The 24,024-nt window shown below is 40.2% G+C and overlaps 1 protein-coding gene and 1 long non-coding RNA gene across 2 annotated transcripts in view; both read left to right on the forward strand.

Moving 5' to 3' along the window:
* Window positions 1-24,024, forward strand: part of LOC130859879 (uncharacterized) — a 287,027-nt gene that overhangs the window by 55,194 nt on the left and 207,809 nt on the right. The window lies entirely within an intron of this gene.
* LOC130859874 (transcription factor BTF3-like) lies at window positions 10,506-11,054 on the forward strand. The gene has a single exon (XM_057747340.1). The coding sequence runs from the start codon at window positions 10,516-10,518 to the stop codon at window positions 10,987-10,989; it is 474 nt and encodes a 157-aa protein (XP_057603323.1). The 5' UTR covers window positions 10,506-10,515; the 3' UTR covers window positions 10,990-11,054.

The raw sequence follows: 24,024 nt of genomic DNA on the forward strand, positions 1-24,024 counted from the left end.
AGCATAAACTGTAAGTTGATCCTCAATCTCTAAGTACAGAGAACGGGGCTATGATCGATAGATCTGGATCTTTTTTCCAAAACCTAATATACAGACAGAGTCAGTACCCCTGGGTACGATTCTTATTAAACTGTAAGATTTATGGTTCAGAGATTTTATGTCCCGGCACCTTTTGTGATTTCAAACACACTCCCTATCTTGCTTTAGGTGCAAAATAATAATCTATAAATTCTCCAATAAATACATAAGGAATTGAGGAATTTAGAGAGCCAAAGCTGCCAGCTTGGTATCCATCAATGTGTAATGGTTAAAAGGGTCTTTGCTAAAAAACAGGCAGAAATGGTAAGATCTTTAGGGACAGAGATTCAAGATAGTTGGTCACAGTATTACTTCAGTTAGTATTTGGTCAATGAAAAATTGTGAAACTCTATAGAAAGAAAAGAGAAGTGAAAGGAAAAGAATTTCCTGGGGTCTTCTACACTGCTAGTAAGACATATGGATGTTTTGTTTTGATGAGAATCACATCTTAAGGTGTCATTTTCTTCTCCTCTCTTCCTTCTAACTAGGATATTTCCTCCCTTTTCTTTCTCCCTGTGATCTCATTGGGTCTTGCATCACCTTTTTAATTTCTAGTGCTTTGTGCTGGCATATTTTGTGAAGTGGGTCCCCAAGCAGCCCATCTGTCAGGGCTCCAGCGGGCTGTGTGCTGTATCCATCACCCTCTCCTTAATGCAAGCATTACAAAGTTTGGTTGCTAAGAATATTTACTTCCCACCCTTGTTGACTCACATCCCCAGTATGTCAAGGGCTCACCAAGAAGACCCTTAAAAGAGATCACACAATTACATGGGCATGATACCATGACAGAGGCCTAGGGGAACAGGGTGCTATCCCAGTGTAAAATGGGCATTTGCTTTAGGTCTGCGCCTAAAGTATGGAGAGGGCGAAAAGAGAAGTCAGAGCTCCTGGAAATGATGCCCAGAGGTATTTAGTTTGATTCATTTATTCACCTGTTTCTTCCTTCTTTCATTTATTCAACAAATACTCCTTGAGCACCTATGTGTCAGGTGTTGTGCTAAGTATTGGGGATACAGCATAGACCTGAGTAGACATAGTTCCTCCCCAAAGATAGTTCCTGGTCCTGTCGGGCTGCATCCTGCAGGCCTGCAAGCCTTGTAGTTGTTCAGCTGAGAAACTGAAAAAAGAGCCCAGAGACATCAATGGTTTATTGGATAGGGAATCTTACAAGTAGGAAGCAAAGTCCTGGAGTGACCTCCCACTGTGTACAGTAACTGGCAGACAGGACATGGCAACAGTCTTTGCTATTGGGGGGGGGAAGGGGGGGACGGTGAGAAAGAGGATGCCAGTTATTGGGGGAATTGACATCAGTTTGGCTTATGTTACCAGGGAAACCAGAAGCTGGGGCAAGGGGCAAGCATGTAGGCAGTTCTGATTAAGTCCTGTAATAAAGAGGATTGGACAGCCATGTGAGTAGGTGTAGGTAGAGCAGGGAATGTACAGAGATCAAGAGAACAGCCGTCTTGAGTGGCCTGACCATACAGTCTGCTATAGGAAATTACTATACCCTGTGATAAGGACTGTGAGCCTTGGTCATGTGGATTTTATGTGAGTAAGAAATAAACTTATTTTTTGGTTTAAGCTACTGAGATTTTATGGTTGTTTGTCACTGTGGCGTAGCTTATCTTATAACTAACAGACTGTGTCTGGATAAGAAGAATTATACCTGCCTAAGTCCTCTCTCAAGTATTTTTTTCACGTTTCAGGGAGAAAGATATTTCAGAAGCCAGGATTCATTCCTCAAATTGATCTCTATTTAGCCACAATATTGTAGAAATCAGCCTTTCCTTGCCTCTGTCTCATCCAAAAAGAAAGCTCGGGTGGGTATTCCTGCTGCTTACCTTATGTTTAATGGAATCCTCCTGCGATTTGGCTGAACTTGGCATCTGAAGAAATTTCACATCATCCATTCTCAGCCACCAAGAAGCAAATTCTGTTTCTTCTCTGCTTCAGTGCTCCTGCCTGATGCTAAGACAGCTGAGTAATTTTTTTCCCTACTTATCGCCCTTCCAAAGCACAAAAGCTGTCTTCACTTTAACATTAATGAGTTACTCATTCGACATAACTAGATCAAGCAAGCAAATTACCTACAGCTGCCTATCCATAGGGCTAGGGCAAAGTGATCAGAAAAGAGAGGTTTTATTTAAGATGAAATCGAGCTGGTTTCTTAAAGCATGCCGGCTGTCTCTTCTGGTCCTCAGCAGCAGGGGGCAGCGTAAGAGCATGGTTTGCTCGTCCCTAGCTGCACCGACGCTGAAGAATCTGCATTTCAGAATGTTTTTTGTTAGAAATCACACCAAGTGCTTTGTGAAATTATTTTTGGGTATATTTCCAGGGCTGAGAAATTCCAGAGCATTAAAAAACCCCCTCCAACATATATGAGAGATGTTTAATGGACTTGGTTTAAACTCCAGGAGACCGAAGTGGAATTCTTCTAGCAGAGATGGGGTAAAAGGTTGACTGGAGGAAGACCAAGCCAATGAGTTTAAGCCCAAAGTGTCCTTGTTCACCTTCTACTCTTGGTGGAGTGGTTACTGGAGTGCTGAAAACTTCTATTTGTAGAATTTGGCTTTCTCATATTCTCCCTCTGACTGGAGGCAGCTTAACACTCAGCAGTCCTTTAAAAAGGATTCTTAAATCAGCACTAATTTAGCATATTCAAGAGCACCAACCACGAGTTATTTGGAAATAGGATTGCTGAATCTGACAGGTGCGGAGGGAAGAACAGTGGATTCTGAGTTTGCCAGTGAGAGGCTGAGTGTCATCTCATCTCTCTACACTTCACATTTCTTCCCTCTTAAACGAGGGGCCTGGATAAAATAATCTCTGGAATCTGTTCTGTGTTTGAATATCTATGATTCTACAGTCAAGCAGGAGTATTCTACTACTACTATTACTATTACAACCATTATAGATGTCATTGCTTGAATTGTTGATATATACCAGGCATTGTGCTAACATTTTACGTTCATTACCTTTACTCTGGAAGCAATACTATGAAGTAGATATTATCAAGTTTATTAAATAGGTGTGAAAGTTGAGTATCAGAGAAGTTGCAGGAATTGTTGAAGGTCCCAAAGTTAGCAAGTGGTGAAGACAGGATCCAAATCCAAATATTCTGACTCCCGAGTCCCTACCATTTTCTTTTTTACTTTCAGTGCTTACGTCCTTACATTGTTAGCCTTTAGCATTCATAGGCACGGCGCCAGCCTGCAATGGTCCACCTCTCTTTGGCCTCTAGCCTTTGCCTCTCTGTTCTTTCCATTTTCTATGCCTCACAAGGCCCTCTTCCTCACTATCTAAATATTACTCACCCCTCAAGTTCTAGGTTATGCCTGCTCTCTTGCCTGACCACTCTATCCCATACTAATCTGTTTTTCTTCTGGGATTTAATTGCATTTATAATCCATTCTGTGTAATTTAGATTCAACTCCATATTGCCTCTTATTTTGCTCTGTTTTAAATAGGTTAGTCTTGTCAACATTAACTACAGTGCAAAGCTCCTGAGGAAGAAGAACACATCTTAGTCTTTTTAATCTCCTGCTGTGAAGAGCGCGGGCACGGTTGCATAACAAGTTGGGGATCAATACTTTCTCCTTGTTTGCTAGAGACAGACCTCAGGCAAAAATGATCCCCTTTGCGTCTAAAAATTACGACGCTCTCCAAGAAAAACTGTTTTCTAGTCTTGCTTTAAAAAAACCCTATGAAATTGCAAACCTTTCTGGCTGATATCGTCAACTATTTCAAGAGTTTAACAATCAGAAATTGTTATTGTTCTGTTATCATTAACATTATACAAATAGTTAACATTTATAGGTTATTTGCTACAGTCCTTGCACTGACCTCATGTTTTACGTGGACATTTTATACTTACAACAGCATTCTGAGGTGGGTGAGTATTCCCCACTTCACAGAGAGAATAGCAGGTTTAGAGAGGCTGAGTGATTCATATAAGATCTCACAGAGGTGGTAAGTGGTAGAATGGCCACAACCTTTTTTAAAAAAACTTCTGGGTCTGGCTTTCCTAGATCTGGCCTACTTGTACCATGTTGTAAATTAGACGATTCCTACAAAGGATGGTGCATGGCTGGTTTTCATCCACCTGTTCCGCTCCATCTAGAAAGCTACTTAGGATTTCGTTCATCTGATTATTTAATAATTGCTGTGTTAGATTTTGCCTCTCTACCCAAGTATCCAGTGGGAATTCAGGTTTCCATATTATGATGGGCTGAATTATGGTCCCCCAAAGATGTTTACCTCCTAGTCCCCAGAACCCATGAATATTGCCAGTGTCGCAAAGGAATTCTGGACATGTGATTACTTTAAGGATCATGAGTTGGGAAGATTATCTTGGATTATCCTGTGGATCCTAAAGGTCACCACCATGGTCTTTGTAAGAGGGAGGCAAGAAGATCAGAGGTGGAAGAAGGCTGTGTGATGAGGGGGCAGATATCAGAGTGATGCCACCAGGAGCCAAGGAATGTTGCAACCTTTAGAACCTGAAAGAGGCAAGGAGCACATTCTCTCCTGGAGCCCCTAGGAGGAACACGTTTCCCAACACCTTGATATTAGTCTCTTAAAACTCATTTTGACTTCTGACCTCCAAACTGTAAGAGAATACATTTTTGTTGTTTTAAGTGTGTGGTAATTTGTTATGACAGCCATAGGAGACTAATACACTAATACAGAGTTCTATGGATATACCCATTTACAGAGGCTGAGAGTCAGAATGAGTCCAGTTGTTCACACTATTCTCCCCTTTGAGCCAGAAGAGATGAGTCCATCTGAAATTTTTGAATTAATAAGGGCCAGCCCTAAATGCTGTCTAGTGTCTGAGCAGTAGTAATTGGAGAGTACAAGAAAAATGTGCAACCAAACACACTCCACTCAACTTTTTCTTTATTATGAAAAGGAGGGAAAGACTGATGGAACATGATTTCATAAGGTACCATGGCATGTGATGGACTTAATGTTTAGGTGGTTTTATTGAGGCTGGCTTTGTTTGTTTGTTTTCTTAATAGAATTCTTCCTGCTTGCATTTGTGTCTATTTTCAAGATACTAGCACTACTGCACCAATAAACCACCACCACTACCACCAATTAAAATGAACGCCAGAAGATGTTGCTGTTTGACATCCTTAAGCTGCCTGTTTTTTATTTTGTCTATGAGTAATGGAATGTCAGTGTTGCAGACTCTGCTTTTAGGTACCAATATACACTTTCCTTTAAATCAGGTGGTAAATGTCCACCCAGGAGGCACCCCCCTTGGTTTTGCAGGGAAATGAATCATGCTGAACTACTTGAATTTGACCATGATGAACAGAATCCACAGTTGTTAGGAGTTTTGTTGAAAAGTTAGTAAAGCTTTGATGAAATTTTTTCTGGGGATATGCCCGTGAGGTCACCCATCAAGACTGCCTCATTCCCTTTGTTCCACAGAACTTAGCTGCTAAATCAGAACCTGAGAATTGTGAACAATCTCATAAAAGCATCTGGAAACCATTTAACACAATTATTAACAACAAAGTTTTAACTTCAGGGGCTCTCAGTTACTTGGTGTGTGACCTCGAGCAACTCACTTAACTTCTCTGAGCCACACTTTCTTCATCTATGAAATGGGGATTATCATGGTTTCTCATGTACATAAAAGTGTTACCAAAGAATCTAGCATAAAAGAACCAGTTAAGACCTTTTTGGTTATAAGTAGTAGGAACACAATTAAGGTTTATTAAGCAAAAGGCATATGTTTCACATAACTAAAAATCAATGCTAGACATGGGTTTAGCACTGCTAGATTCCATAATTCAAAGACTATGATTACAAAGAGAGGCTCATTTTTGAGAAAGGTTGTTTTCTTGCAGAGGGCAAGGATTGCTTAGCAACCCTCCGGAAGGAAAGAAACATCTCTCTCTAAGAGCCCTGGCTGAAGGTTCCTGGGAAGCTCCTGCCTTGGCTTCTCTGTGCACCCTTGAACCCTAATTACTGTAATCTGAGAGATGGATGTGCTCTGATTGGCCTGGGTCTTATGATGATTCAAATGTCTTTTGTTTGCAAGAGACAGAAAATTCAAACTTTTAGAAACAATAAGGAAAACTAATGGCTCACCTAGATTTGATTTCAGGTGGGGTTCAATCTGCAAACAATGTCATCAGGGATCAGATTTCATCCCATCTCTCCACTCTGTGTGCTATATTGTTGACTTCATTATCAGGTTCCATACATGGCCCTGTTCTCTCTTCACAGGATCAAAGTGATTTTATTTCTCACACCATGTAATTCAGTTTGAGAGCACTCTTTCAGTGCTCCCACACAATTTCTGACATTCATCTCCCGTCTCAATGGCTGGCATTGGGTCACATGCCTCCTCCTATGGTCTGGACGCTGGACTATATCAATTGCATTAAGCCAAAAGTAGCTTACTTATTCAGCTAGGACATGACTATGAATGGGGAGACAAATATTCCATAAAGAATATCAGGCTAGTATTGGTGAGAAAAGGATGTTAAATGCTGGGTAGAAGTGTATTATGGTGGCACAAACTCAGTCCAGACTACTTGTGATGACTTTCTCACTTGTAAGACATGTTCTGTTAATAGAAGGTAAAGGGATGTGTATAGGATAGGCAAAAGCAACAGGTATCCATGACATTTATCCTAATATATATTAGTTATTTTATTAGGATATTATCATTTCATTCATATTGTATAAACTGCAGTCCTAAAAGGTGAAGTGATTTCCTTAAGGTAGCAGAGGTAATAAATGACTGAACTCATACCAGTATATTCAGAAATACATTCTTTACGAAAAGCAGTTATGGGAAGTATTTACAAGGACCTGCAGTTCAGTCCAAGTGCTACATCAAGCTGAGGGGAAAAATGCACAAACATAGGACTAAGAGGGCAGAGAAATGAAAGTACTGAGAATGAGAAAACAAGATTTCCAGAGTTCCCAATTGTATTTTGAAATGGAGGTCATCTGATAACCATTTTTCTGGTGTTTTATTTGAGGATCTATGGTCTAGAACTTGAGAAAACACTTACATCATTGACTCAACAGCTCTTCTGAGACATGAGGCTTTTAGACACTTCTAGCTTCCCTTTTAGCTAGGTAGGCTAGTTAGACAAGTGGCTTCTTTTTAGAATCTATTTCTCTTTGTTTTCTCTTTTCAATCTTCCCTGCTTTCTTTTATAAGAAGTGTCTATATCAACGTGTGGGGAACCACTTAACAATTCAATTCTTCTCAGAATAATTGAGGGTCAAGGATCATCAGCACTGTAAAGTAAATGATCCCGTTCCCTAACGTCATCCAAAACATGGCACTCTCAAAGCAGAGAAGAGTATATCCAGAAAAGAGGTACTGAAACCTTTGTCAGTGTGGGATCAGGAGTTCAGTCACTGGGTGAATAGACCAGACCATGTGGGAACAGCAGCTGGACACAAGGCAGTTGCTAGAGCAACTAGCTAGAGGAAGAAGAGCCAGGCAGATGGGACCTGGTATTTATAGAGTATGATGGCAGGTGGTAAGTGTTAGTCCTGGCTGGTTTTTGAAAGGATGGCTATCAGTTTGAAAGGATGATAGAGCAGGCAGATGGTATCTGTTCGGAGATTTGGATTTTTTTTTTTTTAACCTGGATATCCTTTGCACCTGGTATTGTCTTTCTGTAGTAAAGTCTTGTCATATAGTAAAGTCTTGATGTTTCTTCAAAAAATGAACATTCAGAGATGTAGAAAGGCACCTGGCATCAGAGAGATTTGGCAGAGGGTAGAGAGGGAACACATCCATCGATAGGGTTTCCCAGATGCAGGACATTCAGGGCTAGAACCAGGATGGCCTGGGCACACCCAGATAGTTGGTCATCCTTACCCAGATAGTTGGTCATCTTTACCCACATGGCCAAAAACTAAAGATCGAATTCTGGGAAGACTAGTAGGAGTGGACGGCATCCCTTCTCAAATTCCTAGATGTCATATCAATACAAGGTCACTTCTTGACTCAGGGCACCTCTAGTTTGTGCCTCCTCTGGGATGAGTGATGAGGTTTCTCTTAAGCCTCAGGTTTTTTTCAGAAAAAAACCTGTGACTAGGTATCATGACTAGAATGGTCACTAGAGATGAATAACACTGGTTGATTCTCAGCTCCACTGAGTAAGACATATCATTTGGTTGCTAATAATTTGGTCTTTGGAATCAGAGGGACCTGGGTTTCCACCCCTGACTTTATATGGTAGCTTAGGTGAATTACTTAATTTCTTTGTTTACCCCATCTGTGAAATGGTATAATTGTCCCTATATCAAAGTGTTGTTATAAAGCCTAAGTGATATAAAGTATGTAAAGCACTTACTATAGCACCAGCCTCATAGCAGTCAATCAATTAAAAGTAGATAGATACTATTCTGTGGTGAGGGCTTTCCATCTTCTGCTTATATGGCTTAATAATGACTTAATATTTCCTAAACACAACTTTAGTTTACCTCTAGGACAACCAGAAGCTGTACCTGGTCCAGAAGACAGATGAATCTGATTATGAAATAAGAACAGCTAATGCATGAAATATGAGAAAGTAATTCACATTTTGAGCGTTTTAAGCACTCATCGAAGTCAGATAAGGATGTACATTGTATAAATTATTAAAAAGCAACTAAAATCTAGAATGCCTATGTGATTCTGAGATATTACTGGGAAAAGCTGAGATATAAATTTATTATTTAAAGTAATTTTGTTTAAAAGCTATACTGATGCATCAGTAGAGTTAGAAACCAAGCGTTTGGTAAGGCTTCCTAAAGACTGGGGAAAACAATTCCATGCCTCAAAGAATTTTCGTTAAGTTCAGTGTAACTGTCTTTCCAGTGAATTGACATTAATTAATGTTAACTTTGATCAGAATATAATTACTGTTTTCTTTCAAAACGAATGTATTCACATACAGAAAAGCAGATCAAACCAGGTGTTTATGAGCCAGGAGTCTACTTCAGCATTAATTGGGAGGTTTGTCAGCTGGATTTTGCTCCCCTTCTGCTCCTAATTATATGCAGCCTTAAACAGGTCACGTATGCTCTTGGTGCTTTAACTTCCTCACTTAATATTTTTATTTTTTATTTTTATCTTTGTGGGGGATAAAATGACATATTAAGTGTTGATTATGTACATCAGTGATTCCCAGTCAGGTGTGATTTTGCCACCCCCACCCCCCATGGACATTTGGCGATATTTGGAGACACTTTTGGTTGTCAGAGGCGCAGCAGAGCCATGATATTGGCATCTGATGGGTAAAGGCTATTACTAATGCAAAACATCCTACAATGGTGGACAGGACAGGCCCCACCCTGCCCTCCTCCTGCCATTTTAAAGAATTACCATGATCATGAAATTAGTTGAAGATTTTTCTCGTTACCATTGAAGAATTAGGAACAATATTTACAAGTATTCTCTACTTTATCCCATCCTAAAATTTGTGAGTTAATTTGTAAACAGGATTTTTGTGAAGGGATTTGTAAACAGGATTTTTGTGGAGGGAAGTCCTCCTCCACTCTAGGCTCAGTGCTGGGTGCTGGAGTGCAATGAAAAACCAAGTAGATATGGTCTACATCTTCACACAGTGTGGTCTTGTGGATGAGTCAGGCAGTGACAAGTAAACAAATAAGGAAATGCTTAAAAAATTTAAAATACATTGTCATAAGGGAAAACAACAGGGAAGCCTCTCTGAAGAGGTGACAGTTGAGCTGAGCCTTGAAGAGTAAGTCTTTCAAAGGATGAGTAGAAGGATGTTACAGGTAGTGGGATGAGTGTGTTTACTGGTTTTGAGGTGGGAAAGAACCTGGCTTGTTAGAGGGCCTGAAAAAAGTTAGTATGACTGGAGTGTTGCTAGTGAGAGGGAGAGGAGCTGAAATGAGGTTAGAACAAATAAAGAGATAGGCAGTCAGCAGAGCATGTGAGCTCTTGGAGGCTGTCAAGGAGCTGGTTAATTTTGTAAATATAAGAGAAAGCCAATGAAAGGATTTAAGCAAGAGGCTTAAATGTTCCTACTTATGGTTTTACAAGGGTCCCACTGATGTTGTAGGGAGAATGGATTGGATTGGGGCAAGGGTAAAAGCAGGAGATCAATTAGAAGTTGATTGTAATAGCCCAGGCAAGAGTGATCATGGCCTGGATGTGGGTGGTGGCAATGGAGCTGAAGAGACGCTGATGGAACCCAGACAACAGGTTAAAAGTAGAATATATAAGACTTGATGATAAAGGGGATAACTTTACAGAGGAGCATGAGGAAGAGTCCAGAATGATATAGATTTCTGGTTTAAAAAAGTGGGTGGGCTCTAGCTGTCATCTAGCGTCCCCGCGTGTGTGTGCCTTATCTCAGCTGGTCTGCCCTAGAGCCCCTGAGAGCCAGCCCTAGTCCCCCACGCAGCCCCATTTCTGCTCCAACAAGATGAAAGAAACTCATGAACCAGGAGAAACTCGCTAAACAGCAGGCACAAGTGCGCTTTGGTTGGAAAGGAACTGCTTGCAGAATGAAGAAGGTGGTTCATAGAAGAGCCACAGCAGATGACAAAAAACTTCAATTCTCTTTAAAGAAGTTAGGGGTAAATAACATCTCTGGTATTGAAGAGGTGAATATGTTCACAAACCAAGGAACAGGGATCCACTTTAATAATCCTAAAGTTCAGGCATCTCTGGCAGCAAACACTTTCACCATTACAGGCCATGCTGAGACAAAGCAGCTGACAGAAATGCTACCCAGCATCTTAAACCAGCTTGGCGCAGACAGTCTGACCAGTTTAAGGAGACTGGCTGAAGCTTTGTCCAAACAATCTGTGGATGGAAAAGCACCACTTGCTACTGGAAAGGAAAATGATGATGAAGTTCCAGATCTTTTGGAGAATTTTGACAAGGCTTCCAAGAATGAAGCAAACTGAACTGAGTCAACTTCTGAAGAAGATAAATCTTGAAGAAGTTACCGGGAGCTGCTATTTTATATTATGACTGCTTCTTAAAATTTTGTTTATGGATCTGATAAAACCTAGATCTCTAATATTTTTAAGCCCAAGCCCCTGGACACTACAGCTCTTTTCAGTTTTTGCTTATATGCAATTCATTCTTTGCAGCTAATTAAGCTGAAGAAGCCTGGGAATAAAGTTTGAAACAAAGGTTAAGAAAGTTCTTTGCTTAGTAAAAAAAAAAAAAAAGGCAGGTGGGTGCAGAATGGTGCCATTTAATTAGATGTCAGTGACAGAGGGGAGGGAGAGCTTACAGGGAGCAGAAACCAGGAGTTCTGTTTCGGATCTAATCATATTGAGGTGCTTCTGAGTCTTCTAAGTGGAGATTCCAAGCAAGCAATTGTAGAATACCTGTCAGGAGCCTAGAAGAGAAGAGAAGTCAGGTTAGAGATATAATCTTGGAGTCACCTACAAAGAGGAGTTAATTAAGAACACAAGAATAGATGTAATCATGTGAGAAGGGGTGTAGAGAAAGAACAATAGTAGGGGACCTGGGGCTGAGCACAGGGAGGACTTAAATATTTCGAATCTGGCCCAATGAAATGCAAAACATCATATGTTCACATTTGTTAAAACTCCTATTCTACTCTCTCCCCATCCCTCAAATTTAAGTTCCATATTATCAGTCATGCTTCTTTTGCTCACTGAGCTAACTAATGAGATTCCAGTATTAGCCTTCAAATTCTAGCCACCTGTAATTGCTGGCGCAAGAAATCTTAGTGCCACAGACAGAAAAATTTCCACCTTCTCTTGTAGATGCAGAAAAGCAGATTCTGTTTTGTGTGGATCATAAAATTCTCCTTGCAATGGATATTTTTAATAATAGCATCTTGTAAGACACTGGGACTTCACATATTGATAGGTCCTATGAAAATAACCTTTAACCTCTAAAATATCTGTAAATTTCATTAGTTGTGCTTAAGAATATGTGGCCCCAAAAATAATATTTCAATTGACATCTTTGTTTTTGAAGAAGTGTAAATACTTGTGAGTTTTCTTTCTTAAGCCAGAAGGGGGGTGTTCTTCCTCTACATGTATGAAGGTACACCACCACAACAAAAGAAACCTAAATCTCTGCTAATTTCTTATTTAAACAAAATCTTTCAGAAATTAAAAAAAAAAAAAAAAACCCAAGCTTTTAATTCCTTTTAATTTAACAGATGGAAAGAGCTAGCAGAGGAGGTTGAGGAGTCACCAGATAGGCCAGTGAGATAGTAGGAGAGTGGAAGAACAGAGCCTAAATTAGGAAAGAGTGTTTCCAGAAAGTTATCAGTTATGGAGAGATATCTAGAAAGGTGTTGACTGAAAATGTTGCTAAATCTTTATAGCTTAGAGGTGATTGGTGATCTTTGACCAGTTTCAGTGAAACAGTGGAGATGGAAGCCAGTCTGGGCTAGGTGGAAAAGGCAAAGACAGTCTCTGTGGGGGAGAAGGTACAGAGGAGGTGGGTGTAGGGCACTGAAAGAGGCAGCAAATATCTTTTAACCAGCATGAAACCAGCTTGTATTAGCATGTAACACATGATAATTTTGTAGGACATTTCATTTTCATTTCCAAGACTTCTATCAAGTCAGTGGTGTAGAACTTTTATCTCCATTTTTTTTGGTAAGGAAATAGATAATCAGTTACTTACTCAAAGTTTCAAAGCAAGTCAGTACTGAGTAACAGAAACTAGGGCTTGAAACTAGGTCTACAGAATCAAGGCCAGTACCCTTTTTTCTTGCATATGTAAGGGGAGGCAATGTTCAGGAGAGGAGGAAGTGACCCAGGAACAAAGCATCCATTCCCACTTAACCAACTTCTCCACTCTAACTGGCCCTACACTTAGTTCCTACCTTTTGTAAGTGATTGAAATGGTGGATGGAACATGCCTGATTCCTTGCAGAGGATAGGAGTCCCTAGCTTCGTTGCACAATGAAAACGGTGCATTTCTAAAGGAAAATTCAAAGAACTGCCATTTATTTATTTACTTATTGTGTAATTGCTTTTATTTATTTCATTTTTTAGTACATTTTTACTTTAAATTTTTATTCATTTTTTTTAAAGCTCTTTATTTGAATATAATTGCTTTACACTGTTGTGCCAGTTTTTGCTGTACACCAAAGTGAATCAGCTATATTTATACATGTATCCCCATATCCCCTCCCTCCCGTGACTCCCTCCCACCCTCCCTATCCCAGCTCTCTAAGTCATCACCCATCATTGAGTTGATCTCCCTATGTTGTGCAGCAACTTCCCACTAGCTATCTATTTTACATTTGGTACTGTATATATGTGAACGCTACTCTCTCAGTCTCAGCTTCCCCTTCACACCCTCCCGCCTCCCACCCCGTGTTGTCTTTTCTCTACATCTGCATATTTATTCTTGCCCTGTCACTGGGTTCATCAGTACCGTTTTTTTAGATTCCGTATACATAAGTTAGCATACGGTATTTGTTTTTCTCTTTCTCGCTTACTTTGCTCTGTGTGATAGTCTCTAGGTCCATCCACTTCACTACAAATAGCTCAGTTTCATTCCTTTGTATGGCTGAGTAACATTCCATTGTATATATGTGCCACAGCTTCTTTATTTATTCATCTGTTGATGGGCATTTAGGTTGCTTCCATGTCCTGGCTATTGTAAATAGTGCTGCAATGAACATTGTGGTATATGTGTCTTTTTGAATTATGGTTTTCTCTGGGTAGATGCCCAGGAGTGGGATTGCTGGGTCATATGGTAGTTCCATTTTTAGTTTTTTAAGAAATCTCCATACTGTTCTCCACAGTGGCTATATCAATTTAACATTCCCATCAACAGTGTAAGAGGAAAGAACCACCATTTAGACAGCATTAAGCAATTGAGGAGAATTTAAAAAGCTAAGCAGCAGCATGTGAGACACTCATCTTTCTTGCTTCAACTATACTGACAAGAAGTGCTGGGTCCTGGAAGTATCAGTGTTAGATATGCCTTTTATGGGCTCACATGGTACATCTTGGTGTCTCAGGAATTCAGCAGCAACACGAGGAGAAATTGCATCAGTTGGACATAGGAAATGCATCTGCTGAACTCTTGAGCACCTTGAGTTTAAAATAGGAATACCATTTTTATGTTATATTCCTTGACTTTGTCAGATTCTTTTAAAGTATGTGAATTTGTTCAAGGTGTAAAAATATTGAAGTAAATTGAAAAAAACTCTACTGATATTTCTTACCCTTGAATATATACAGAAAGCAAATATCAGCATGGAATCTCTAAGAAATATCCAATTATAAAGAACAGGATTATTTGCTATTTTTGAAGCCGGAACACCTTGCTAGGATGGTGGTCCTGGTTTAGAAAGATCTAAAAGTTTTAATTATGGCATATTTAAAATGATGTCAATTACATAATGTATGATTCCAACTATAATACACTTTGGAAAAGGCAAAACTAAGGAATGTCCTGGCGGTCCAGTGGTTAGGACTCTGCCCTTTCACTGCCAAGGGCGCTGGTTCAACCCCTGGTCCAGGAACTAAGATAAGATCCTTCAAGTTGTGCAGCATGGCAAAAAAAAAAAAAATTCAGTAGTTGTCAGGGGTTAAGGGGGAGGGAGAAATAAATAGGCAGAGCACAGAGGCTTTTTAGGGCAGTGAAACTACTGCTCACATAATGGCAGTGGTGGATACATGTCGTTATACATGTGTCCAAATCCAAATCCATAGAATGTACACCACCAAGAGTGGACCCTTAGGTAAACGATGGACTGTGGGTGATTATCACGTGTCAGTGTAGGTTTGTCATCGGTTGTAACAAATGCACCCTTCTGGTGGGGATGTTGATAATGGTGGAGGCTGTGCATGTGTGAGGGCAGGAGGGATATGGGAAATCTCTGTACCTTCTCCTGAATTTTGCAATGAACCTAAAACTGCTCTAAAAAAGTAAAGTCTTAATAAAAAAAATTGTCAATTTAAGTGTTATTTCCAGGGCAACACATGCTATCAGCTTCTGCCTCAGCCAGGTCTTCACTTCTAGCCTGGTCTGACTCTCAAGGCTGCCTGTGAGCCAGTGCTCCTTGTGTTAAATACTAATGAGGTTCTTTCTTTCTCTTTAGTAAATCTGCACTCACAAACTTCATATTCTGCAATCAATTTGATCTACCTCAGAGCCCTATATATAGTCTACTTATTTATAGACTCCTAATGAAGCCATTTAAAAATACTTTTTCTTGTGGAAAGTTTTAGTCATTTACGAATGTAGACAGAACCCCTGTATACTTTATGAAAGTAAGAGGAACCCCGTGTACCCATCACCAGCTTCGACATTTACCAATTCATGACCAGTCATGTTTCATCTAAACCCCATCCACTTCCGCTCCTCCTGTATTATTGTAAAGAAATTCCCAGGTATTCTATATATTTTATTTATTTATTTATATTTTATCTTATTTTATTTTATTTTATTTTTTGGCTATGTTGGGTCTTTGTTGCTGTGCACAGGCTTTCCCTAGTTGCGGCAAGTGGGGGCTGCTCATCATTGTGGTGCACAGGCTTCTCAGTGCAGTGGCTTCTCTTGTTGTGGAGCATGGGTTCTAGGTGCACGGGGTTCAGTAGTTGCAACACACAGGCTCAGTAGTTGTGGCTCCTGGGCTCTAGAGTGCAGGGTCAATAGTTGTGACGCATGGGCTTAGTTGCTCTGTGCCAGTGGTATCTTCCCGGACCAGGGATCGAACCCATGTCCCCTGCATTGGCAGGCAGATTCTTAACCACTGTGCTACCAGGGAAGTCCCCAGGTATTATATTAATGAAGGTTTTTTCTTTAATTTAAATCAGGAAAATTGCATATCCTTGGTTTACATAACTTAAATGTATGTAGTATATAATATATACTGTTCTCAAATATCATACCTTTCTACCTATTGTCTCCACTGTAGGAATTGTAATAAATTTAAATTTTTTCATTAATATTCATTTACTTTTTAACAGGTAGTACATGCGCATGGTTCAAAATTCTAAAGATTCAAAAAGGTATTCATAAATAGTTAGGACTTCTGTCTTCTCCCTCCTCTTCTCCCTCTCACTCCTCCCTTCAGGCTGGTTTATGTATTTGTTCATAGATACCCTGTTATGTATAAAAGTGTTTGTGTGTGTGTGTGTTGGAGAGAGAGAGAGAGAGAGAATAGTTTATTTACCGTCTGACTTTTTTTCACATAACAATATGCCTTGGACATCTTTCCTTAAGATTTATGAAGTGCAGAGCTGCCTAATTATTTTTAAAGGCTGCATAGCATTTCATTTTGTGATGCTACTGTAATTTGTTTAACCCACCTCTATTACTGCCCATATAAGTTATTTTCAATCTTTTGCTGTTATGTATCTTACGTAAATTCCAAGTCTCTAGTACATTTTTTTAAAAACTAAATGCCTTGGAACCAATGTTATAGGTACATTCTGACTTTTTCTTTCTACCCGTTCTTTGTTCTAGTCTGTTTGCCCTAAATGCCCACCCAAAGCCTCCTCACCACATTTTTGGCATGTGATTGAAAATCAAGGACCATGCCTTACTCTTAAAGGCAGTGACAGGGCGGTGGTCAGGCTTAACCTTCCTCGGCTCAGCTGAAGTCAGCTAACCTGGCAGTCCAGCCCATTGTAGGATAGTAGAACTTGATAGTTTACATTCAACCCTTTCATTTAATGGTAAACTGAGGTCTAGGTAAATTAATTACTTTACCCAGTTTCTCAGGATTCTTAACTTCTTACTCAGAGGAAAGAGTCACAAAAAAAGTGAAAAAAGTCTAAATATATTTCTTCTTAAAGGGAGATATAAACTTGTCTTTAGGGTGTGCCCTCTGTACTTAAGGAGTTAACGAGGAGAATGCTCACATCACTGGGAAGAAAGGAGGCTGTTATACGTATAACCTGCCCTTATTCACATAGCATATCTAGCAAGACGGGGTGGGGGGGGGATAAACTCCTTTTTTTCACTGAGTTCCCCTTAGGGTTCATATTCATGACATCTTTTTCCCACTCTAAGCCTCTCCTTAGATGCTTATGATACCTTACCTGAATAATGGTAACAGTGACAACAACAATAGCAATAACAGCAGCAGCTCACACCTACATGCTTTAAATGTGGTCATTTAGTCCTTACAGTTAATCTGTGAGGGAGGTGCTATTACCAGTGGAAAAACTCAGGGCAAAGAACAAAGAGGCTAGCCACTATGGAAAACAATTTGGAGGTTCCTTAAAAAACTACAAATAGAACTACCATATGATCCAGTAATCCCACTCCTGGGCATATACCCAAAGAAAACCATAATCCCAAAAGAAACTTGTACCATAATGTTTATTGCAGCACTCTTTACAATAGCCAGGACATGGAAGCAACCTAAATGCCCATCAACAAATGAATGGATACAGAAGATGTGGCATATATATACAATGGAATATTACTCAGCTATAAAAAGGGATGAGATGGAGCTATATGTAATGAGGTGGATAGAACTACAATCTGTCATACAGAGTGAAGTAAGTCAGAAAGAGAAAGACAAATATTGTATGCTAACTCACATATACGGAATCTAAAAATGGTACTGATGAACTCAGTGACAAGAACAGGGAAGCAGATACAGGGAATGGACTGGAGAACTCGAGGTATGGGAGGGGGCGGGGGGTGAAGGGGAAACTGAGAAGAAGCGGGAGAGTAGTACAGACATATATATACTACCAACTGTAAAATAGTCAGTGGGAAGTTGTTGTATAACAAAGGGAGTCCAACTCGAGGATGGAAGATGCCTTAGAGGACTGGGGCAGGGAGGGTGGGGGGGAATCGAGGGGGGGGCGTCAAGGAAGGGAGGGAATATGGGGATATGTGTATAAAAACAGTTGATTGAACCTGGTGTACCCCCCAAAAAAATAAAATAAAATAATAAAAAAAAAACAAAAAAAAAAAACAAAGATAACTTGTTCAAGATCACAGCTAATAAGTAGCCAAGCTGAGATGTGAGTTTGGTCAACTTCCAGAATCTGCATTCTTAAGCCTGATGCTATACTTCCCCTTAGATAACAATGTTTGGGAGAAGGGGAGTGGGAGTGACCTGGACCAGATGTTCAAATTCTCACCTTAGAGGTGGGGACCAGCAGTTGGATGGACCTGGAGTTCTATGCACTTGAGCCAGCTCTGGATGGGACAGTACTGCTCACGGACTACCAAGGACACACCAAGAAAGATATAAAGCCGGCATCCAGGCAGGACGCTGTTGTCAAGTCAGGCACACAGTTCAGCCAGAGGATTAACCGAGGGGAGCTGGGCAGAGTCTGAGGGAGGCAGCAGAACAGAAGCTGGAGATGTCGGGAAAGAGTAGGCAGTTTCAGCATGGAGAGAAAGGGGCTTCTCTCAGATTTCCTGAGATGCTGGAGCCCAACATCAGGGAGTTTTAAAAAGAGCTTGTAGCCTCCTTCGTGGGAGAAAGAGATTTGATAGTGGTGTTGCTTCACAAACACAAGTCTGTACGATAATTACATGGGAAGCTGGTTAAACATTCAGATTCCTGGGCCCCATGCCCTGAGATTCTGAGGCAGAAGGTCTGAAATTGGGCCCTGGAATCCCATCTCCAGCAAACCCCTCAGGCAGTTCTGAAGCAGGGGTCTTATGGACTTCCTGTTGAAGGACTGTGGACAAGTATGGAGAGGCAAATTGTTTCCTTTCTCTTGCCCTCAAATCCCATTTAGTTAAATGCTGGAAAAGAATGATGTTAGGAATTTGTGCAACAGAGATTAATCAGGATTATAGAAAAAGAAGAAAAAAATATCCACAGGGATGTGGGCAGGGGAGGCATTGCCATCTCATTTGTCTGTTGGCTGGGTCCACATCAGAGAAATAGCTGGGGCAGGGATTCTTCACTTGGCTGTATCTTTCATGTGTCTGGGAGTGTTTTGTTTTCTGTCCCCAAGAAATCTGAAGATCAAGGGAACAAGCTAGAGTGAGAACTTTATTCATATTTTCATCATTTAATTATGTAATTAAATAATTAGACGTTCCTACTGTGTGCCAGACACTGTTCTAGGATTTTGGAGGTATACAAGTGAACAAGATAGATCAAGTCCTTGACCTCATGGGGCTTACAGTCTGAGGAGTACTTGAAAGACATGGGATTCACAGAGGCTGAAATGTAGTCTCTCGGGTTGAAACCACACAGCTCAGATTGGGACTCGAATCCAGCCAAAACCCAGGTTGGAATTTGAACCCACAGTCTTTTACTTAAAATCACACACCTGGTTTCAGGACCTACTAAAGTTCAGGTTCTTTATGTCTTAGTGCAGAAAGAATTTAATGAGACACAAAGCAGTAGGTGAGAAGAGGATTTATTTAGAGAGAGACACATTCCATAGACAGAATATGATTTGTATCAGAAGGCGAGAGCGGCCCTTGAAGAAACACACTCCGCAGACAGTATGTGGGCCATCTCGGAAGGCGAGAGGCCTCCAAATATGGGGTGGTTAGTTTTCATGGGCTGGGTCATTTCAGGCTGATGAGCGGGAGGATTATTCCAGCTATCTTAGAGAAGCGGCGGGGATTTCCAGGAATTGGGCCAGGAACTGAGCTTCTCTGGTCTGCCTGGGAACTGTCATGGTGCCTGTGGCGAGTCATGTAGCTAACGTAGTATTACAATGAGTGTATGATGACGCTAAAGGTCTACTGGAAGTTGAGTCTCTACCGTCTTGGGCCTAATCGGTTCTAAGCAGTTTTTGTCATGTCCTCAAAGGTTCTGTCATTCTTTAAGGGTTGTGCCCTGCCCCCTTCCTTCCTGTTCAGGGTCAGGCTGCCTGGTGCAGATCCTGGCTCCACCACTTACTGTGTGCCCACTCTGTGCTTCCGTTTCCTCACGTATGGAAAGTGGGTGATGAGGATGCCTCCCATGGGGTTGTAAGAGTTAAGTGTAGGAATGAACGCAAAACTTTTACCATAAGCCTGGCTTACACATATGTATTAATACATAGCATTGTTTTTCCAAGGTTAGTCTTCTTTTGGAGTCTTTGGTTTATAGCGCTTGGTAGTTAATATCTTTGCTCTCTACCTCAGTGCAGCTGCAGGTCAAGGTGAACTTCCTGCATCTCCAGGAATCTTCACTCAGAAAGGAGCTCCTGTGAGTTTTAAGCTTGGCTACTCATTGCAACTGAAACTTATAAATTATGTAATCTGGTTTGTGCCCAGCCCAGAGTTTTGAATTATTCTAGTCAGTGTGGGAAAATGTTGGAGGAAAGGAAAAATAAGTGATATTCACTCTATGTGATTTTTAAAAAGTATTCTGCATGAATATTCAAGACCTTCACCAGCACCAGTCACAGCAGAGAAAGGCTGGCCTAGCATTTGCTCCCTCAAGTCGTCTGTTTTTCTCCAGACAATTTTATGTAAAATATCTACATTATGAAAAAGAATGAGATGCTAGGAAGGGATAGCTGAAGCCACAGTGTGCTTTGATAATACTGCGTCTGAGTCATTAAGGATACTGTCACATGCTTCCAGGTTCTACTGAGCTCTTTCTCAGGAAATTGCAGAATAATTCTTTCCTCACACTCAGATTTTAAGGACAGACCTCCTATCCTGGATGCCTTTTGCAAAGGAGAACTACTTCATGGCGAGACTAATTGAGAATGTTTGCATATCAAATGAAAAGTTGGGGGAGGATCTGGAAAATAATAAATTCAGTGGGGATCAAGTCTGATGTCCATTTGGCTTTCAGATTGGAACATGCTGGCTTTTAGATTGTAACCTTATTTCTTGGTCTGATCAGAGCATAGTCCAGGCCCTAAGGATTGCTTAAAAACTTTTCTTTCAGAACTCTTCCCAAATTACATTTATCTCAAAAGAGAAGAAATAGGCTGATCTGCATTCAGCAACTGACTACCCCAGAGCCTCTGCAGTGTGAAGATTTGAAATTGACTTTCTCCCTGGAGGATGTTTCTTGGATGCAGGAGGGGAAGAAAAGTCAGCTAAGCCAAGGCATCTTTAAAGATCTTCTCTCGGAAGCAAGATACAAACTGTGCTCTTTAGACAATACATTTCCAATGTTCTAAGCTGTGACCTTCCCTACTTCAAATGAATACCAATGAAAATCAATGCCTTCCAGAGTGAGAAACAGAATTTACTGGGGTTAGGAGATAGGCGAGAAGGGAATTTAGTATATGAAGGGAATAGTCTTTCCAGGGGTTTTTGGATCTGCTAAGCAAGTTTTGTCTAAGGGGAAAAGAGCTGAATTCCTATACCTTAAAGATAGTGGGACGTTCACTTCAATCTTGGAATTCAAGAAAATTGAGGCTTTTGTCACAAACTGGACATTCAGAGACCTCTGAACATAAATGTACTCCATCCTCAACAGGCACAGGACACTCCAGTCTGAGCACGTTTATCATGACTTTGACAATCATGATGTTGGGACAAGCCTAAGTATTGGGTTGGGCGGACCTGGGTTCAGATCCTACCTCTGTCACTAATAGCTCTGTGTTCTAACCTCTATAATCTCAGTTTCCTTATCTATAAAATGGAGATAATACCTTGCAGATGTATGCTGATGATTAAATGTGATTACTATGTAAGGCAATGAGCTCAGTACTGGGCCTCATTGGGTACCCAGCACATGATTCTGCTCCTTCTGCTTCTCCTCCTCTTCCTCCTCTTCCTCTTTTCCCCTCCTTCTCCTCCTCCTCCTTCTTCTTCACACACACACACACACACACACACACACACACACACACACATACACACACACTCTGATTTCCTCTGTGGACTGTTCTCTCCTCCCGTGCTTTCTCTGTCTCTCATTTGCTCATTCTGTAGGGTTCAGCTCCTATTGCCTTCTTCTTGGCCCTCTTTCTACATAGATGTCTCTTTTTTACTTTTACTACTGCTCATACTTTAGTCTATGACCCTCAGGAGTTTATTTTTATTTTTTGATTAATATGGCAAAACCATCATTTTAAAATACTCCACAGCTCTCCTAACTTTGAAGGATACAGAGTAAGTTTACAATAAATTTTACTGGTGGATGTTATTATTTTTTACTTCAGGTACAAAGTCCCTTGATTTCTTCTTCTCTCTAAGTTGATCTGGAGACATCATTATTAATATGTATAGAGTAACCATACAATTTACATACATTAACTCAGTCCTTCATAAGCGCTCTGTGAGACAGATATCGTTATCCTCATTTTGCCAAGGAGCAAACAGAGGGTCAGGGATTTTCAATAACTTGTCTAAATTATATGCCAGGGGGTAGACTGTTAGGATTTGAATTTAGGTCTTTCTGATTCTAAAGCTTAAACTCTCTCTGCCAAATTATGTGATTTTTCTATTAAGTTTGTGTTTAGGGTTCTCAGTCATTGTTTTTGAGCATGATTTTCTCTGTGAATACTCTTCATTACTAAATTAGTTCATCCCTTGGAACAGCCCCAGCCTCTTTTTGGTGGCCCTTCTGATATGATTCTAGGTCCCTGTGAGCAGTTGAAGGAGGTGCTTGGATTCCTCTCTTGTGTTCAGAGATTTCAGGTGACGCTCAATCTGCTGTCTATACCCCTCTTCTTCTCACTGTAGATATCATTAGACAGCTAGCACCTTTCCTAGAGGGGCAAGAGAGAACATTATGGAGAGTAATTTTTTTTTTAAATAAAGAACTCTGCTGAAGAGTTACATATGTGGCTGTGGCATCTGCAAAAAGAAACAAACAAAACACCCATATACAAATAATTTGCTTCTTAAATATAAGTTTTCCCCTGCTATAAAACTTTAATAAATAGCTTGGGAAATGATATGCACACATCTGTCTGGATAATCTAAATGGCAACTTTTCCCCTTCAAATCAGCAAAAGGAACAGTGCTATAGCAAATAAATTCACTTTTCCCCCACAAATGAGAAGTATTTTCTATACTATAATGCTTTCCAATTATGTTGGGTAGTTTCATATCAAATAACAACACAAGCTCCCAAACTGAGTGCTTGTGGCCAGTATCAAAGCTTAATAATTTTGGTAATAGATCTTTTTCATGCTTAAATGGGTATGTAAACATCATATTAGAAGTTTTGGAGGATAGATATAACCCTTTTTTTCCTTACACCCTCTAATTTCTGCTTTGGACAATAATCAGTGATTTCCCATTATATTTCTAACTTTCCTATTTATTTATCTTAAAAACAGGCCTTAGTACTAGAATTGTGTTTTCTCTTCCCTTTTGGAGGATAACAAATTCAGTAGGTCGGGCAAATCATTTAAGTGCTTACTGTTGTTCCCTTTGCTGTAGATTGTCATAAATTGCTGTAATACTTTCCAAATCCCCAGCTTTTTTTTGGCTGCATTTCTTAGAGGGATCAGGAAATACATATTTTTGGAATGAAGAAAGGAGACACACAGATGAGAAACACGTGAGGAAGGCACTATATGGTCAAGTTTTATCCTTGAATGCAGTCAGTTACACATAATTAAAGTGGATTCCCAACATTTGGTGCAAATTAAGTATGGGGATCAATTTTATTTCATGTCTTTCTCAATTTAGTTCCTAATTTTGATTTTATCTTTTAGCTGGCTTGAGTGTCTTCTCAAATAGGATTTTTTGCTTGTTTGTTTGCAGATTTTGTGCACCTGCATATGTCTTTATACATTTAAGACATGATCTGGATACCAAATTATTGGGTCACTGAATTCTCCCTTCACAATGCAATTTAATGTTGAATCTTAGGCCAACCTCGCATTTATTTATTGCAGGTAACCAATGAGAGAAAAGGAAAATTATGTCCTAGCATCCAGAAAAGTGTAGGAATTAGAGATACCAGGTAGTTAAAAAAGGGATCATGGCAAGAAGTGAAAAATGGGGATTCATTAAAATTTTGTGTCATGAACATTGAGGCCCCCAGATGACCTCTCTTAGCCCTTTTAGACTGGAAGCTGCTCCTTGTCCATCCTAGTAGAAAATGGGAAATTCACGCTGGAGAGGTTTGTACAGCTGGG

The sequence above is a fragment of the Hippopotamus amphibius genome, chromosome 1 (genome assembly GCF_030028045.1).
Source record: "Hippopotamus amphibius kiboko isolate mHipAmp2 chromosome 1, mHipAmp2.hap2, whole genome shotgun sequence".
In the NCBI taxonomy this organism is placed as follows: Eukaryota; Metazoa; Chordata; class Mammalia; order Artiodactyla; family Hippopotamidae; genus Hippopotamus; species Hippopotamus amphibius.